The sequence below is a fragment of the Periophthalmus magnuspinnatus genome, chromosome 18, assembly GCF_009829125.3.
Source record: "Periophthalmus magnuspinnatus isolate fPerMag1 chromosome 18, fPerMag1.2.pri, whole genome shotgun sequence".
Taxonomy (NCBI): Eukaryota; Metazoa; Chordata; class Actinopteri; order Gobiiformes; family Gobiidae; genus Periophthalmus; species Periophthalmus magnuspinnatus.
The window spans coordinates 19787644-19807345 of NC_047143.1; the positions used below are offsets into that span (position 1 = coordinate 19787644).

General features: G+C 41.6%; 2 protein-coding genes across 3 annotated transcripts; both read right to left on the reverse strand.

Annotated features, from left to right (window-relative positions):
- Window positions 1-378: 378 nt before the first annotated feature.
- Window positions 379-7363, reverse strand: rbm14b (RNA binding motif protein 14b). 2 transcript variants are annotated; one of them, XR_008649090.1, is made up of 5 exons: window positions 7254-7363; window positions 5647-5999; window positions 4456-5500; window positions 2098-4318; window positions 379-1707 (listed from the first exon to the last, which is right to left on the reverse strand). XR_008649090.1 is itself a non-coding variant. In XM_033983279.2 (4 exons), the coding sequence occupies exons 2-4, from the start codon at window positions 5993-5995 to the stop codon at window positions 3979-3981; spliced, it is 1734 nt and encodes a 577-aa protein (XP_033839170.1). In that variant the 5' UTR covers window positions 5996-5999; window positions 7254-7363; the 3' UTR covers window positions 379-3978. The 2 variants fall into 2 exon arrangements, 1 of the variants encoding a protein (XP_033839170.1); XM_033983279.2 differs by having other exon boundaries at window positions 379-4318.
- Window positions 7364-10218: 2855 nt separating this feature from the next.
- Window positions 10219-19485, reverse strand: ccs (copper chaperone for superoxide dismutase). Its single transcript, XM_033983649.2, has 8 exons — window positions 19353-19485; window positions 19061-19133; window positions 18174-18311; window positions 15934-16105; window positions 15422-15482; window positions 15021-15098; window positions 14163-14266; window positions 10219-13686 (listed from the first exon to the last, which is right to left on the reverse strand). The coding sequence occupies exons 1-8, from the start codon at window positions 19482-19484 to the stop codon at window positions 13527-13529; spliced, it is 918 nt and encodes a 305-aa protein (XP_033839540.1). The 5' UTR covers window position 19485; the 3' UTR covers window positions 10219-13526.
- Window positions 19486-19702: the final 217 nt, after the last annotated feature.

Genomic DNA, 19702 nt, shown 5'->3' on the forward strand with positions numbered 1-19702 from the left:
AACACGGCGGAGGAGCACAGGAAGTGGACTCCAAACCTGCCAAGCCTCAAACAACAACCAGAAAACAACAACCAACCATGCTCTCTTTATGTGCAGTTGTGTCCATCAATTTACATAAAAGTTTCAGATTTGATTACAGCCATATTTGCATTTCATTTGATTTCACAATCAAAGCACAACGCCAACATGTAAAATCATCCTAATATTTACAGTATGTAACTTTCTGGAAGTGTCACTTCATCTGCATGATTCCATGGAAGTAAAAAGTTAAAACCATACTCTGGAATTCTTCATGAAGATAGATAAGTATCATGCCATACTGTGGACTATTATAGCCAAAGGAACAACATTTCCATAGAAACGAGCAGGAGGAGGCCCTCCTATAGGCCATAAGTCAGGTTTGTGGAGCTGTAAGCCTGGACATATCTTTTTATTTTAATCTTTTTTGTGTTGCTTTCTTGGTGATATGCAAAGTAAGCTTTTTTTGTATTTTTTGTTTAAGTTGCTTCATATAGTACATTGCAATTAATGTGTTAGAACTCATTGTTGGTTATATCTTATTGCAATCTAGGCTTTATTATTTTAAAGTCTTTGTTCAATCAATTTGGAGGTTATATCCACTAAAGGGGTGGTACTCATTGGTTGCTGGTACACAGCTTTTTCACAGTTACAACACAATTTTCACCTAAAATGGATTTTATTCTAATAATTGTGTTAGCTAACAGTATGTGTTCACATACGGAAACTTTTGGACTATTGGACTGTAGAGATAACAACAGCCTCGACAGCTTAGATTTTTTTCTTTACATTTTGCGTGTACTTAAATATGCACTATGTCACTTTTCTGGAGGAGGTCTGGTCTGCCACCAGCGTCTCCATGGAGATGTTATTGATTTACCAGGAATGTTCTGCAGTATTGCAATTAACTTAAAGGCCAGGTTTTCAGGTGAGATAAAGGTGTGCCTGCACACAGTAAGGATGTATGTATATTTTTCAAGATATTTTCCACGTCATAAAACACTTGCAACTGGACAAATGCAAGGCATGTTTAATGCTATACTGTGAAACATTCCAGGCAAAGCAATAACATTTCTATGAAATCAATCAGGTAGACCCTATACCAGAAAAATAACATAGTGCACCTTTAAATAAATGCATTACTGGCCTTTTGTATTGCTATAGTGTGGATGGTATATAGACTGTGGTAGACCAATGCTTAAACTGACAAAACATTAATAAAACTGACTTATCTAGACATTATAAGGCTATTTTATGCTATTAGTTTCACTTATATCTCCTTTAAGGCTTTAAATTTATCTAATCAATTACAGGCTTCTTATTCAGTATTATGTAAACTGATGAACACAACGTGATCACTACACTGCATATTTCCGAGACAACAATCACGTGAGATAGAGGGACTGTTTGCTCCACCAAATACAGGTGGAGAGTTGTGGGCGAGCAGAGCAGGAGCATGTAGGAGAGAAAGAGGGGAGGGAAAGGTGGGTTGGTGATGGAGCAGGAAGGCACAGGTCAAAGGTAAAAAGTCAGCAGGCGAGGGAAGAGGACAGGTAAGTGCTTTTTTTGGTTTTTGGCTGTTTTGTTTTCATTTACCTTGAAGGTCCGAAGACAGAGAGAGAGAGAGACTGTGGATGCGCCGCGCTAAACATCGTCCCCATGGTGGATCACGCTTCCGGAAGGTGGAACCTATTTCAGTTGAGATAGTTAGTCATATCTGGACTGTTTTTGTTTCACTTTTTGGATTTTTCTTTTGAGCAAAAGAGTTACATAGAATATCACGCATGCATTTAGGTTTAAGAGTAGAGAATAGACACAAGGACACACGGAAAAGGGGAGAATTTGGTGCAGAAGGGAGACCAGACCAAACCAGACCAGACCAGACAACCCAGAGGAAAGCCCCGTGACAGAAAAAGCACTGCTCCACAGATCAAAATGTAGCCATTCTATCTGTGCGCCTCTCACCAGCTCTCAACGTGAACTCAGTGTGTTGTTTACGCTCCCAAATATTTGAAAATTGACACAAATGTGATTGAGCTCAGAGTTATGGAGGCTGGAGAGAGAGATGGGAGCACCGACCCGCACTTGTCCCGACCGAAGAGGGCAAAGCTGGGGCAGCATCTACACCTATGTCCCCCTGGATCCCCAGTCAAAAGGGTCTGGTAGTCATTTTACTGAGGAGAAACAGACAGTGCAGAAAGACAAAGAGGAAAAAGGGGAAATGTCCAAACCCTTGCTTTCTTTTACCACAGTAGTCAGCCAAACATTCTTTATTATCATTAGAATAATGATTATAGGATACATATCTCAGTAAAAAGCATGCCGGATTTTGTTCTTTTCCTAAAAAAGAAAAATTAAATACTTTTCTAAAAATACGGTCTTCAACATGGCAAACAAGACATTTCGCAAACCACATATTTCTACAAAGGATGCAACTGGTATGTGTTTGTATATAGGACACACAAAGATTACACTGTGAGATGCAAAAGTCACTTAGCCACTAAAAACCACAAGGGGAGGGAAGGGGTACGTCCATGTGCCCAGACTGCTGTCAAAGAGTCTTGCAAAAAATATTTCTCCATTTTAAAGAAAAACATTTCATGGAGAACAAGACAAGTGAGATATGCCCTCAAGAAAATGAATGAATAAGTAAGGTTTTCAAAGAAACATAACTCATTTGTCTGATTTTTTTGCAACTACAATTTGAAGCATGTCTGATGAAGGAGAATACTACTAAAAGACACTGCCCCATATCTCATGTCATTGGTGCTATCACTATTGTTCGCTCATATGAACCTTTAAGGCTCAAGTTGTGGCTTTTAAAACCTATTACATGAAAGTTAAACAAGTGCAAGTACTTAGGAAATGCTCCCGTACCCTCTTTTGAAATGATTAGTAAAGTAAAAAGCACTTAAAATGGGAGATCCCTCCACTTAATGCACTTCACTCAAAGCTTATAGGCACATAGTTGTCATCACATAAGTCTATAGAGGATGCAGTGTAAAGATCCTTTGTAAACAGCTCATTCAGTAGTCACACAGGGGCCTTTGTACAATTACTGCGCCCCACACTGACTTGTAAACTACATTAAAAACAAAGAACACATTATTATTATCAGGTACTAATTTTAAAAAGGCATCTCAATATGTAGGACATCCATAATATGTACAGTCATTGTCCTCCCAAACTAAAGCGCTGACTCTGCGGCTTTGGAGCAGAGCTGCTGACTGGGTAAAAGTGAACAGAACAGACACTGAAGGGGGAGTGTCGGAGGTAGGCAGCTGTAATGAGAGCTGAAGCAGTGTCTTTCAGAGGAGAGGGTGGAGGAAAGGAGCGCTCATACATTACAGTACGTTTAACATGTGCTTCACTATTGTCTGCAAGCCGCCACTGTAGCTGCTGCGCTTGTGCACTGCAAAGTCAGGAGCCCAAACATCCAGCTCATTCAGTCAGACTAACTTTACATTCAACACAGACACCTCCAAAGAAACAGCCTGGTTCTGCTGGCCCCTGCACAGTGCAGCCAGTGCACCGCTCACAACTCCCTCTGGTACATGAAAAATACAGTAAAACCACTCAACATAAGGCAAAAGGCTGCAACGTAGCTGCCCTAACTGATTATCTAGGCCTAAAGAGAATGGCTGAAAGATTGTTTTGAATTTTGGCCCTAGAAAATCATAACTGGGTTGCAGAAAAAAGGCAATGAATTGTCAATACTGGCACTATTGTGAGACTGGCACTGTAAAGTAAATCAAAGAATGCCCATAAACAGAGGAAATGTGTACTGAGGCTGCACTGTGAGTGTGCAATCAGAACCAGCTCTAGCCCTCTTAAAGCAGGTTAATACAACCAAAGCCCCAGGTCTGACCGCCGCACTGGAGCCCACACACACACACACATTCACACTACAGCTGCTGAGGAGGTGAGGGCGGGTTTGGGAGGGGAGGGGGGGCAGTGCGACTATCGGAAGGGGGGCTCAGGCGTGTGAAGGGAGAGTTCGGGGCGGCGGAGGATGGCCTCCTTGCGCGTGGGCGGCGGCAACGGCGGCTCATACACCCTGGGCGCGGCCATGGCAGCAGCCACTGCCGCGGCGGTGGGGACCACTGGCCTGAGGGCGTCCAGCGCAGCCACGGGCCTCAGAGCATCCAGCGCCGCCACAGGCTGAGCAGGCATCGCAGGGACAGCGGGCACCGCAGGCACAGTCACTCCAGGCATCCCAGAAAGAGCCATGGCACCGGGAGGAGGGTAGTATTGGAACTGAGGGTACTGCTGCAGCTGCTGGTAATACTCCGCATAGTACCTGAGAGATATGAGGGAAGAGTTTACACAGTCCTACACAGGAACAAGCACTCAAGTTACTGGAAAAATAGAAACAGTAATTTATAATAATGAAAAATAATTGTGAGTTAGATGGTCACGGGGCTAATGTTGTTGTACCTGGCCATGGGGTCCTCTGCCGCCTCCACTGCCTCCTCTGCAGCACGCCCTGCTGGTGTGGGCAGGAGTGGTCGCCGAGGCTTTGCCCTCTGGTACATGAAGGGTTTGATCACGGGATCTGGGAGCAGAGGGGCTGACCTCCTCAGGGGGCTGCGGTCCCTCTCCCCCGACTTGGCCACTGCCGCTGCAGCTGCCGCCACCACTGCATTCTGTTGTTCAGCCACAACCTGCTGGCCCTGGGCGAAGTAGTGTGCCTGCCGTGCCGCTTCGAATAAGGCCGCAGTGGGGTCTGCACCCATGGCGCTGAGGTGGGCATAGGCCGGGGCAGCGGCGCTGTAAATGGCAGGAGCCATAGTATAGGCAGGGTTGAGAGCAGCAGCTGCCGTCTGCATGTCAAGGCCTGGGGCGGCTGCCAGGTAGACGGGCCCATTAGCCATGGTCGGGGTGTAAACGGGAGTGGAGTAGGCAGCAGCGGCTGCAGCAGCTGCAGCAGCAGCAGGAGTAGCAGCCACCTGCCCATAGATATTAGGGGCCACTGAGCTGTACACCTGGGTAGCACCGGACGTCAGCCCTGTCTGGTTGGCAACTGTACCATAAAGTTGACTGGCAACATTAGCACCGTACACCTGGCTGGCCAGGGCCCCATACACGGCCGGGTTCACTGGGTTCCCATCAGTACGGGTGCCGGTGGTGATTCCGGTGAGCGCTGCGTACGTGGGGTCGAACGTGGAGGTGTTGTAGACAGAGTTGTGCACACTTTGCTGGACCTGGAGGGGCAGGCCCGCAGCAGCAGCAGCTGCAGCAGCCAGGACTGCAGCCTGGCTCTGGTATTGTTCCAGAGAGGGTTTCCCCACGGGGCACTCTCCAGCGTAATGCCCCTGTTTACCACAGTTCACACATGGGATCTTCCCTGTGGGGGTCTGTTTGCTGGGCTGAACCTTGGACAGCTCCACAGACAGGGGGCGCCCTTTGAATGAGGTGCCATGAAGGGCTTCTATAGCCTGCAGTGCGTCCTCCTTATTTTCCATGTGAACAAAGGCATAGCCTGAGAAAAGAGACAGACAGTGACAGAGAGGATCTCATTGTATTTACAAGTAACATATAGAAAGGCTATCGAAAAAAGACAATATAGTTCTCACACTGAGGTGAAATGCTACTCATTCAATTAAACACATACACATGTTATTTTACCTTTAACTTTGTCACATTCCAGCACCTTCCCAAAGGTCTGAAAGAGCTGCTGCAGGTCCTCGGTGGTGCACATGCCGCTCAGATTACCCACAAACACTTTGGTGGAGTGAAGCGGCCGTCCCCTTGACTCCTCCACCACCAGGTTCCTGCCCCGAAACTCGCGCCCATTCAACTCTCTGATGGCGCGTTCGGCCGCTCCCTCGCCCTGTAAATGCACGAAGGCAAACTGCCGCAAAACGCTACAGCTGACGACCTGGCCGTAAGGTTCAAAGATGGCCGACAGCTCTTCTTGGGTCGTGTCTAGCGCCAAGTTGCCCACAAAGAGCTTCACTGTGTGGCTCTTGTCCATGGCGCTGCAAAGAAACCAAGACATGTTGTCAAGATAAGACAGTTGAGTAAGTACAGGCTATATCAAATGTTAACAACCACTTAGTAACCACTCCTCTTTGAGTATGTGGTGGTATGTCAAAAGATGTCGAGCAACTGACTGTACAACATGCAGTGGCGTTTGTTGTTGGACTTTACCTGTTCTGATAAACGTTTTCATGGATTGCTTGCTTACGTTCTGTATTGGTTTATTTCACCCAATCATTCTGGTCTCAACTGATAACATAAGGACTTTGAACATTCTTAAAATAACTCACACGGGTGGCTATACTACCCATGCTTAAACATTCAATAAAACAGCAGAGTCTTGCAGGATACACAGGGCACAGCTGGATTTTGTGAACTTGGATTGTGGGTACATAGTGTTCTGTATTCACACATTTAGAATCTAGAATAGATAATAGGAGAAATTCTAACCTAGATCTTAATATTTTATGATGGCTCAGATTAAGCAACACCTTGTCTTCTGAACAGTCTTTATGACAGCTGTAAATCAAAGGGGGCAAAGAGGAACTTGACACCGCAGATCTAGGCTATTTTTTGGTTTCAAGCTCCAAGCAGCTGCACCAATGCACGCCCGTTACATGCAGAGTGGCCCATACTGTACAACCTCAAAACCTGTCCTCTGCACCCCTTTTATTGAGTGGGCTATTACATATGGCTGCGAATTCTGGTTCATTTCAGGCATAACCAAACTGATGACGCAGCACTACGTTACTTGAGTCCACTCATTTTTGCCCCTGTAGCATTTTTGAGACGCAAAATCATTGTTAGTACGTTTATTACGGGGAATCCTAGTTCAATGGGGTATTGTCCACGTTTCTGCATAATGTGAATAGCGCGAAAGAGAGATAGAGAGAGAGACGGGGGATGCTTAACGAAAACAAAACAAACCCTAAAGCGCGCAATAATATGTAAACTAAACAAACAGAACCATAATGTCAGTGTAAAACGCGTAATGGATATTTAAGTTCACGTTACATTACGAGCAACAAGCCAACAATAGCGGATCGATACAGTGCACGAGAAGACAATCACATTTTTGCACAGTGGATACAGTGTGGCACCGACAGACTACTGGAGAAGTCCACGGACAAAGCGAAAACGCCTCCAAAACAATTACGCACGGCAACGGCTCTGCATACAAGGCTTCAGTGTCATTTACGATAACATTACAAGCAAGGTGCCAAAGATTAAATACCAAAAATCTACCATCTTACCTAGGCGTTGCTGTATTTCAAAATGGTAGCGCCTGCTTCCGTTTGGTCGTCGGGCATTCTGTTGGAGAGGGAGAGGGGAGAGTGGAGAGGGGGGGAGGGCTGCTCGCTGGCTGGAGGATGCTGCTGCTGCTGTTTGTACCCTCACAAAATTACACATGAAATCCCTCTCGAGCTCACCACGCACCGCAGGCACGAAGGCACGTATTATACAGTGATCTGCATAACAATGAAACAGCCACGAGGTTTTGTAGAACTGGCAACAAGTGGATTAGGTGGGTTTAAAATCATACTGTTAACAATTGAGCAGTGAATCTAAACTGCACAGGCCATAATATATAGGGGATATATGTGGAAGTCACTTTTCATGTTTTAAGTACGTTATGTGTTTCCTCATCATAGCCCTGCTTTGATTGATTCGTGTATGTTTGACTAATCCTATATTGGCCTGCTTTTGAGGGCTCAGAAAATTGCTGTTTTCACCTACCCCCTATCCCCACCCACAGCTCTGTACTTAATAAAATGATAAAAAATAAATAAATAAATAAATAAATAAATAAATAAATACTCCTACTCCTACTCCTACTCCTACTCCTACTCCTACTACTACTACTACTACTACTACTACTACTACTACTACTACTACTACTACTACTACTACTACTAATAATAATAATAATAATAATAATAATGATTTAAACATTTTCCAAATCCACAAAACACATGTGGACTGGTTGGGCATACTCCCATGAGAAGGCATTCGACCGTGTCCCTCGTGGTGTCCTTTGGGGGGTGCTCCGGGAGTATGGGGACCGGGGCCCTTTGCTAAGGGCTGTCCAGTCCCTTTATGACCGGAGCAGGAGCTGTGTTCGCATTGCCGGCAGTAAGTCAGACCTGTTCCCGGTGCATGTTGGACTCCGCCAGGGCTGCCCTTTGTCACCGGTTCTGTTCATTGTATTTATGGACAGAATTTCTAGGCGCAGCCAGGGGCTGGAGGGGGTCTGGTTCGGGAACCACAGGATTTCATCTCTGCTGTTTGCGGATGATGTTGTCCTGATGGCTTCATCGAGCCAGGACCTGCAGCAGGCACTGGGGCGGTTTGCAGCCGAGTGTGAAGTGGCTGGGATGAGAATCAGCTCCTTCAAATCCGAGGCCATGGTTCTCGACCGGAAAAAGGTGGTTTGCCCTCTCTGGGTGGGTGGGGAGTTTCTGCCCCAAGTGGAGGAGTTCAAGTATCTCAGGGTCTTGTTCACGAGTGAGTTCCCACTCGTGAACAAGACTGAAGAATGGAGCGGAGGTCGCAGATACAAGCGGCCATTGGGTTTCCTCCGCAGAGTGACTGGGCGCACCCTTAGGGATAGGGTGAGGAGCTCAGTCACACGGGAGGAGCTCGGAGTAGAGCCGCTGCTCCTACACGTTGAGAGGAGCCAGCTGAGGTGGCTCGGGCATCTGCTCAGGATGCCTCCTGGACGCCTTCCTAGGGAGGTGTTCTGGGCATGTCCCAACGGGAGGAGGCCCCGGGGAAGACCCAGGACACGCTGGAGGGACTATGTCTCTCGGCTGGCCTGGGAACGCCTTGGGATCCCACCGGAGGAGCTGGAGGACGTGTCTGGGGTGAGGGAAGTTTGGGAGTCCCTGCTTAGACTGCTGCCCCCGCGACCCGGCTCCAGATAAGCGGAAGAAAATGGATGGATGGATGGATTTAAACATTGAAAGGTATTTGAATATAAAATATGGAAAATATTGAGGTTTTTTTTTTTCTTCTTTATCTTGCATCATATATTTGATGCTTTTTTATGTGTCTAAAATGTAGATAGTAGTAAACATAAAGAAAAAAGACAATGAATGTCAAGGCGAGTCCAAACTTTTGACTGGACATATAAATAAAAATCCATTGCTTGTTACAGTGAAAATATTAAGCCATTTTAGATCAATATTGCAGTTTACGATGAACAAAATTATAAACTACCTATGTTATAGTTTAGACATGGGAAAACTATGGCCTGGGAGCCACACACGGCCCTTAGGGTTTATTAATCCAGCCCACCGCACGTGACCAAATTAAAATGGCTAAGGGTAAACCTTGTTCAAAGTTTTTCTGCTGTGTTTATTTAACTGAAATTTAATAAATTAATTATTAATTTAATTAATGCATTTGGAAAAGAATTTGGACAATGAGCCTTGCATATTCATGCTTTGCTACATGTTACAAGCCAAATCTAATGTAATATATACATATATATATTCTGGCTTGGCCCCTCTGTCAAATTTTAGAACCCATTGTGTCTGTGTGTCAAAAAGTTTGCCCGTCCCTGTTATAGTTTAATACTAAACAGTATTTTTTTCTTAAAAGTCGAAATCGAATCGCATCTATGAGAGAACAGCATCCATAATACAGTTGTTGGACACTGGTCATTCACTGGTGTTATAGGCCTAGGTGTATGCTGTAATAGCCCACAGCATCTTCAAAAGAATTAGGTACAAGTGAGGTACAAGTCAAGGCAGGTCCTCTGAGGAAAAGAATGAATACGACGTGGTCTTACATACTGACAGCTTTTAACACAACTCTCAGAAAGTAAGAGAAAAATCTTGCACATAAGGTCTATGCAATTGGTCTATGGTATTCTCCGTAGCCAATTTGAAGGGCTGACTCATTTTGGTTTTATAATAATGGTGATAATGCACAATGAACTCCACACTTAATTTCAGGCATTAAAAAACTGACTTAAGCAGGACTTGATTTCACATTAATATATTATAATGCACTAGTATTTTGTATGCATAGATTTTGTGTTTGTAACATTTAGCTATACTGAAGGTTTATCATTCGGAATTCAATAATGAGTCTATATTTGGTCAAAGTAAAAAAAAGGAATAGTTATTTAATGTAGTTAAGTATCTCGTATACTGTAACAAAAATGTAAAATGGAGTTATTGTTAAAATAAATAAATAAAGGCATACACTGATCATTAATTACACTTATTTTAATGAATGGAATGGAACGGAATGATTTAAGTGCAAATATTATTGTCAAGGCAGTTGGCATATAAATACAAATTCCAGTGGAGCTAATATTTGTGTAATAACAACAAAATACTGTATACCCTTTAGTGAATCAGGCTGAACTCATTTAAAGTAATAAGTGGAGTTTTCAGAGGTGTTTTCAGATCATAGAATGGCAAAGATGAAATATCCAAAACCAATTTCACAAATATTAAACCAGATCTTATAGTTATCAGACTATACCAAACCAAAAAGATACACAGATATTTCCTGTCAATCATCGAGTATTAAAAAATGGCGCTCTGATATTAAAACAAGTATGAAAACTAGGTATTAGTTTAAGCAGGTAAAAACACATCAATTGGACAAACCTTTCCTGAATAGTTTCATAATGGTCTTGGACTGTTTCGGGATTAGTATAGATTAGAACCATATCTTAGTAATATTATAGAAACTACTGTTATTTGCCAGTTTATACTATAATACTACATTTAAAATAAAAACATTACAAAAGCAAACTGGTAATTGGGTTTTAGTATCAAAATAGAGTTTTTAAGTGTTGTAACAAGACTACAATCACCACAGTTCAAGCACACAGACTGTAGAATGGTGCAATGTCACACAGGTCTGCAGCTTGAGCACCTTGAGGTTGTACATACAGTAGTGCTACACTGTGAACTGTATATTGAAGCTCCATGTTGAAAGAGCAGCCAGCCCCTCTCACTTACACTGACCCCTGATGCTTTCACTCCACAGGGAACATGACTCTGCCTCCCCTCATTCCTGTCCTCCCTCTGCTACTCAGGTCACTCACTCCATCTTTTGGTTTCATATAGAATGAGCTCAGGTAGGGCTGGGTGATATGGCAAAAAAGCAAGCAAATTTTTTTTCTTATATTGATACTTTAGTGAAAGAAAAATTCAAACCTGTCAACTGGACAAAAAGTTGTAGGAGTGAAGACATTTCGCTGCTCCTCCAAGCTGCTTCTTCAGTTTTAGTTAGATTACTGGTGGACACTGCCTTATATCTGTCTGAAGGGAGGAGCTAACTAAACTTAAACTAACACACCTAATGTTTAGTTTCTGCTTGTACACTAAGTGTAAACTGTGCCTGAGTCATCGTTAGCATAATCATTCAGGCCCCTAAAGTGTGCTCTCACACCTATTAGCATACTGACTAGCTCCATTGTGGGCTAGACAGTATACTTCACTCCTACAACTTTTTGTTCAGTTGACAGATTTTAATTTTTCTTTTACTATAAAACATATTTGGACAACTGAGGGATTACACAGACACTTTTTCAATTAAAATAGTTATTTTCTAAATAAAATGGCTTTCAACATGATACTTTTAATCATTGCAATGTAAAAGCCAAATTTATTCCCACAAAGTGTGAACTCCGCTCCAAACCACATGCTTTCACTAACAGAGGCATGGCAGTAGACCTCTCCATTAAAGACTCAAGCTGGTCATTGACCATTAGACATCACTGAATCCATTCAACTGTTTAGTCTATTAGGACCATGTGTAAACACATTGATCTCAAAATAAGAGATGCTTTACACCAGATTTAGCTAAATCTAGTTTCCATCTGCAGTCCCCCCAAATTTGATCGATTGCCAAGCCCTCAAACACGATTTTGATACTTAGGATTAAGCGCGATGCTCTACTCCAGCGAAAACAATCAACCTTTTACGTGTAAAAGTCTATGCTGTGCTATAGTACAAATGAAAATCAGGTTTCAATTCAACATTAAAGTCGCAAGCGGCGATGATGGCCTTCGTCACCCTGCGCATCCACCTCTGAATCACAACTGCGACCATGTGTATCTATTAATGCTTTTTTGATAGCGAATAAGAATAATTTGGAAAGGCAGTTTAGTGCCACTTTGGCTTGGTGGCTTAAAATTGACAATAACAAAAAAATTAAGGCCTTATATATTATGTACAGGTATTTAACTAATTTCCCGTAAGTTTGACATAATGTTTGTACTACAAACCTTTTATGTATATTTTGATTAAAAAAAACACCCAGGGCACATCATTAAACATTCCTTTTTGAAATGTAGCCAATACATAGAATAACATTTCTAATTCCATGGAACTTAAGAATCACATACCATTGGCAAGTAATTTGTGTCATACAAAAGCAAATACATAGCTTAGATCCAACGTAATATTTAACCAAAACTATACACTAAGAATTATTCAATAGTGTCAAATTACCACAATGAAAAGCAATTACAGGAGAATCCATAACAGCCAGCCATAATGCTCCTGTCTGCTACTTCAAACTACAATGATACAAGCGCACATAACTAAAGATTAAAAGCCTGTTAAAGACATAGACTGTATAAAGAAGTGGACTAAGAGAGTCTGACATCACCCATAGCATTCGGCCCCAATCAACTGAAGCTTGTCGAGGCAAGCAGTTATAGGAGTGAATTTGGGGAAAGAATGTTAACATCTTGATTTATGGACACAATAGCAAAATAAAAATAGGATCATATAGAGCAGGTCAATAAGAACATTTAAAGACCAAAATGACCCTGAAAGACAGCAGCAGAAGGGCTAGCTGCTTCACCAAGTCAACTTATTTATACAGTCTATGGCTAAAGATTGTTGTTCGCACAGCACGTATTCTGATGATGAAAGACTGAGTGTAGCAAATTAAATTAACTTCTAAACCATGTACTGCTGCCTAGTCTTTTATAAATTAGACTGCAGACTGATTTTCTCTTTAAGTGCTGTTAAGCAGAGGTGGACAATACATTGTCTACATAACTGAAATAATTGTTTTGAAGAAATGAATGAATGAAGCGCGACTTGATTTCTGCAGGACATTCACAGGCACGTTATAGCACATTTCTGATATCCTGATATTATTTGATTGTCTTTACTAAACAATTAACTTTTTTTGCTGTTAACATCACAATTAGTTTTCTTCAAATGACACTTGGGAAAAAAAAAAAAGATCTTTGCTGGTTCACTGGTAATCTGCTAACATGTACCTTTGGCTGTATTCACACTTGTCCTGTCCTGGTTCAGTCTGGTTTAGTCCTGATGTAGACTTGGGATGGTCCTGTTGTAGACATGGTTTAGTCATGGTCTAGTCCAGGTTTAGTTCAAGGTTTTGTCCTGTTTTGATGTGGTGTGTATAAGTGTGAATTCAGTCTCTCCGTCACCTGCTGTGGTGCACAAAGCTCCTCTTTGATAACTTGTCTTTTCATTTTGTTGGTGATCCTTCAGGTGTAAAGTTCACAGGTACAAAGGTCACAGGTGAGCAGCCGGTGTGTCCATGTTGGCCTTGTTTCGACCTTTTCCTGCAATGGGCCTGTCTCTCTCCTCCCACAGTGTCACTCCATCGCACGCACAAATCCGCTTGGGGTTTTCAAAGAGACCCGCTGACCGAGCAATGATGCCACAGGCCAGTCTTTTAAAAATGGAAAAGTAAATACAAAATGTTCATTTAGTTTTGATCAAGTGTTGGCAGGCAAAAGAATTTAGCTAACGCAATTAAGGCTGTAGCAACTATAGCCTTTCAAAATTACCTGATTTTTGTATAATTCCCTGAAAATTTGAATTAAAAAAGTTAAAACTATACTTAGGAACATTCTCCTTGGAGACAGATGCGTTTTATGCCATATTCTGATATCATAGCCATTATTATATTATGGGTCTCCTCCAGGCCAATTACGAGTTAGGCTTGTGGAGATGCAAGCCCCCTCACAGTAAGGATGCTTGTTTTTCTAGTGCCATAAAAGACATCCCAAATAAAAAAAACAGGCTTTTATTTTAGTTTATTTTTTTTAAAAAGTTAAACTGCTAGCTAACAGCGAAATGTTTCCAAATAAAAAATAAGCTCATGCCTACAGCGATAACAATCTTCCATTTATACAGAATTCCCACCTTTCTCCTGAGTTTCCTGTCAGTTTAGACAGAGGATGAGAACCCCGCCCCAAATCATCTTCTCCTGCATCCACGACCAAAGACCGGCCAATCACATCCCACACCTACACAGGATGAGAAAATGTAAACACAAGACTTCATTTATTTATGATTTTGACAGCACAAGATTATGCTGGGTGCTCTTCCTCATGCTTCCCTCTTTTAATTATCCAAGGCAAGACTGGCAAAAAAAGCATGCTGATGACTAAAATTAAGTAAACTATAGAAATGGATTGGATTTATATAATGCATTTTTACACTGCAAAACCCAGTAACTCCAAAATACTGTCTGTCATTCTGTGCCAATGGCCTCTGCGACCACTACAAAAAATTGGATATATTCATATAGGAAAGGCAGGTGAAGTTTCTTGACTAAGGACAAAACATATATGCAATGCCAGTAAGAAGAGGATCAAACCACCAACCTACAGCTAAATGGGTGCCAGCTTCTACCCAAAGAGTCTTTCATAGTGAATGGTCCATCACCCTTTCTCTGTGGATATGTTATTGCTTTGCCTTGAATGTTCCACATACGGCATTAATGCATATCGATCAAATGGAGACAACCAGCAGGAAACGGCATCAGGCCAAGTTACAGGTGAGATTGGTGGAGAGGTGACACCACCAAAGTATGAATGCATGCTTTTCAAGGCATTTTTGAACAGTAGCACCATTTGTAATTAAATAAATGCAACACAGATTCATTACATTCAATGCCATACTGGGAAACATCTTAAGCAAATCCACAACATCTCCAGGGAGGCAGACAGGTTGTGGAACCACCAGAAAAGCTACATTGTGCACCTTTAAATTATTTACCTTGAGTTGATCATCTTCTAGCCTAAACGAAGCTTTTCCATCTTCACTGGCAACAATATTTCCTAGATCTCCGACGTGCTGCAGTCGACATTAAACATGAATTATTAAACCTGTCTGCTCTTTGGGAATAAAGAAAACTAAATTTACAATGGCACTTCTTACAAACTTTATTACAAAGACAGCACCTGCAGCTTGCAGCTATTTAACATGCCACCAATAGGGAAAGAGTAGACATACTTTATGACTGCTCTGAGGGCATTCTACTCAGATTTACAATGATAGTCTCCATCACTGACTGTATTATGTAGAGATGTTTTATTACCCGCACACAGACCTTCCACAAATTATAACTGAATTATTATTAGACAAGATCTTAAAAGAGTTTCAAAAGTAGACCGTACCCTTTCAGAGTCCCCTGGTCCACCATGCTGCTGTCCAAATGGATTATAATGCTCTCCACAACTGTGAAAAGTACAAATATTATTACCACAATTAAAAAGATTTTATAGATTATATTATTTTATTATTAAAGACATTTTATTTTAATGTTGTTGTCAAAACACTTTAACAAGTTTCTAAATGTGGACCATGCAACTTTTCTGGTGGAAGGCTATGGAACAGGTCAGGTCCACATGGCCATGGAACAGGTCAGGTCTGTGGAGAGTCTACCCCTTCACAGTAATTTTGAGCATTAAAAACACACATACAGGTAATTAAAATAAATGCTTGCCAAGCCTGGAATGTGCCATGTTATGGAACATTCCAGGCAAAGCAATGAAATTTCCATGGAAACAAGCATATGACATACATAGTTAATTTATAGAGTGCACTCCCTGAATGCTGTAGGTCTTTAGTAGTTCAGTAGTGTAGTCAGCTACACCCCCAGTGTCCTCTGTGTGGTGAGCACCTGTACCTGAGGCAGTCCAATGTGAGGTCCCCCAGAGCGTGGACGTGGAGGCCGTGGGCTCCAGGCTGCAGCCCGTCGATGGAGCCATCAATGAGGCAGCGCTCTGGAGACAGCTGCAGGAAACGCACCACACCCTGCACTCCTGAGCCAAACAGCATGGCCACAGCTGCCCCCAGGTCTAACGGGACAGGGAGAAAGGTTTGATTTGAATGAACAATGAACTGAGAAACTCTTACATAAATGTACTGCAACCAATTAAATCTAAATAGTAGTCATATCTGTTACTTCTGAGTTGACTGCATAGTGTTCACATACAAAAACTCGGAATTACAAATCATTACATTACAAATCCTCATAGGTTCTCACTGGTGAACATAGGTCAGGGACTGAATGCACAGCAGCAGTATCCAACAGGCTTTGAAACAAGAGCTCAAATCTGTAAGAGTCTGACCTGGCAACAGCCTCAAGGATGAATCTCTGATCAAACACATATCAGATCACAAACAGTATGTGCAGATGATTTATATTTAGAGGACATTCATACATTGTTCATATAAATAGAAGTAATGTAAATACGAAAATAAATATCACTGCCATCACGTTTGCAGATCTTCAGTACAAATGAATTCCTAAACGTGTGAGAGGTAGTTAACATCAGGGCTTTGCTACAAATCTCACCTAATTGGAATGTTGTGTATCAATGACATTGATAAAGGGATTCCTTTGTAGAACACTGTGCTATTTCCTGTCATTTTCAACTTTGCCACTGGACTCATATAAAACCCATCAAACTAACTAATCATTTGAAAGCCATCATATGCACTCTAAACATACAACAACACTTAACTTACTAATATATGATCATGGTTAATTTGCATGCTCATTACAATTCAAATGTAACATTTCACAACTTTCTGTAGGTTATATGATAATAAGCCTACTTAAACATCCATGGTACATACATACTACACTGCCTGGCCAGAAAAAAAAAAAAAAAAAAGTCGCCACCTGGATTTCACTAAGCCAAAATGTGCAAGCCTCCTCCAGTTGGTCAGCAACAGTATGTGCTCAAAGAATGAGGTCAGCTGACACCTGAATATACTGAAAAATCCGTTATTCCATCAATGGATTTTTTCTTCCCTGACGGTAGGGGCATATTCCTAGATGACAATGCCAGGATTCATTGGGATCTAATTGTGAAAGAGTGGTTCAGGGAGCATGAGACATAATTTTCACACAAGAATTGGCCACCACAGAGTCCAGACCTTAACCCCATTGAGAATCTTTGGGATGTGCTGGAGAAGGCTTTGTGCAGCGGTCAGACTCTACCATCATCAATGCAACATCTTGGTGAAAAATTAATGCAACACTGGATGGAAATAAATCTTGTGACATTGCAGAAGCTTATTGAAACAATGCCACAGCGAATGCGTGCTGTAATCTATGCTAAAGATGGTCCAATGACATAGTGTGGGACCTTTTTTTTGGTGATGACTTTTTTTTTTTTTGGCCAGGTAGTGTATATATACTATATAGTATACTTAATAATGGCAACAATGAGGGTCAGTCTGAGTAATATAAACTGCATTCTGGGTATATATTATAGGGGGATAAAATATAGATTTCCATTTGGCAACAGTTAATCACTGTTCTATATCACTAAGCTGTGAGCATCACCATAGCAATGGGTAAAGAAATTAAGTACTGTTAGGAGGAACTAGCTTCAACTTGGCCTTGAACATCCATGGACAGCCAAAAGGCTGTCAGACTTCAAAGTGAACTATTTTCAGTTGGTGGGATCATGGTGTAAGTAAATTAAGCAACTCAGAGCAGTGAGTTACAGTTTTAATTCCACTGCGTGTTGTGGTCTTCTACACTTTGTGTCAGTGCGTTGAAACAGTGTAATGCACTCCTCATTGTTTAATTGTTACAAAATTATTATTAACAAAACCAAAGGTGTCAATTCTTTGATTATGGGTGATATATAATGAAATGATTAACTCAGAGATGGATAAATAGCATAGCATTACAAAGTAATGACATCACATAAAAATCCATAGGTTTCAAGACTGATGAAAAATTAGGACCATTGCCATAGCGAGTAGTAATTTAAAATGACACATTACATCTTTTGAATGATCCTCACAATTCTGTATATAATGGGTAACTGAAACTCAAGAATAGGTATGACAGTAAGAAAATGATTAAGTAAGAGCATCATCAAAAGTTGTTTGCAGTTGTGGTACCTTGCTGTGACCCTCCAATGCCCTTCAGTACAGCTCTGCGGCCGGTGCTCTCAATAAGCGCCTGGACCTCTGCACTGGTCAGCACAGTCTCCACCAGAACAGCCTCAGACTGCACATCCACATGGACCGACTTCACACCTGGCAACATGACAAAACTCATTCAAATAATTGGTATATTTTCTCATTGTTTATCAAGAACAAAGGGTCCCATTTTCAAATAAGGGCTGCAAAAAACAATTGTAAACTCTCACAAGTTTGCCATTTGATATGTTATATACATTGATGTACATTATGTAACTTCTCTGGTGGGGGGTCTGCTACCTGCTTGTCTCCATGGTCATGCCATGAATTTTTCCCAGTACAGCATTAAACTTACCCATCTGACATTCATTCAACTAGAGGTGTATTTATTGTAAAAATCCTAAATATGTATATTGTTGCTGTGAGAAGTCACCTCTCCACAGATTTACGAACATTCCAGGCAAAGTTGTAACATCTCCATGAAGACAAGCAGTTTATGGACCATGAAGCATAAAAGTGTACATAGTGTACCTTTAAGCAACAATTAACATTTAGGAGAACCCCAAAATATTAATTGCTAAACTCATCTACAAGCTGAACAGGTCTTTTTAATATCGTTTAGACAATGTAAACACCCTACCAACCCAATCCCCTCAACACAATAATATGCTATAATAATATGACAGCTCCTTCACAGATTACATGAGACTGCAAAACAATATTGCTTGGGTAACATATTGAGGTGAATGTTTGTTTTGTTTGCAAAGAAATGTACTAAATCTCTTTAGGATAAAACATTTTGGAGCTGGCTAAAATGTGATATTATATTCTTGATATTGTGAGTTTGTAAAACTGATGAGTCATACCTGGTTTACCCTCCAGTGCACCCCTAACTTTATTTGCGCAGCTTTCACATGTCATCTGCACAGTAAACTCCAACTGCGGAGACAAAGCAGCACAAAATATCATTTACAACTAGAAAGAACTAGTTCTGATCCCAAACCCCGTAAAATATATATGACCGAAGCAGCACTGAAGACAGACAGGCGAAGATGGTAAACAAACATAACAGTTTGCACCTGCAGATGTTGATCGCTTATTTTAATCATTTAGCCATTATACGTTATTTTACCAGCTAAACATAGCTAAATGCTAGACCTTGGCTGTCCTCTCCGAGTCCATTCTGACCACTGTCGCGGCCGCCTGGGTTATGACAATCGAGTTGAGAAAACAACTTCCCACTTTGCGAAAAAATGAGAGGAAGCGGCTATTTCTGACGGGCGCCGCCATGTTGATGACGTCAGAGGGGAAAGGCAAGAATTGTGTTTTTACTGCCGTGTAGCGTCCACAAACCGCAACTGCACTTTGTAAGCGCTATGGTAGACAGGGGTATTTTATTATATATATTCTTAACAAGACATTACATTGTTTTGAGAGACACACTGTTACTATGTTCCTATTCAAATGATGACTTGACAATTTGATATAAAACAACTAAGGACAATGGC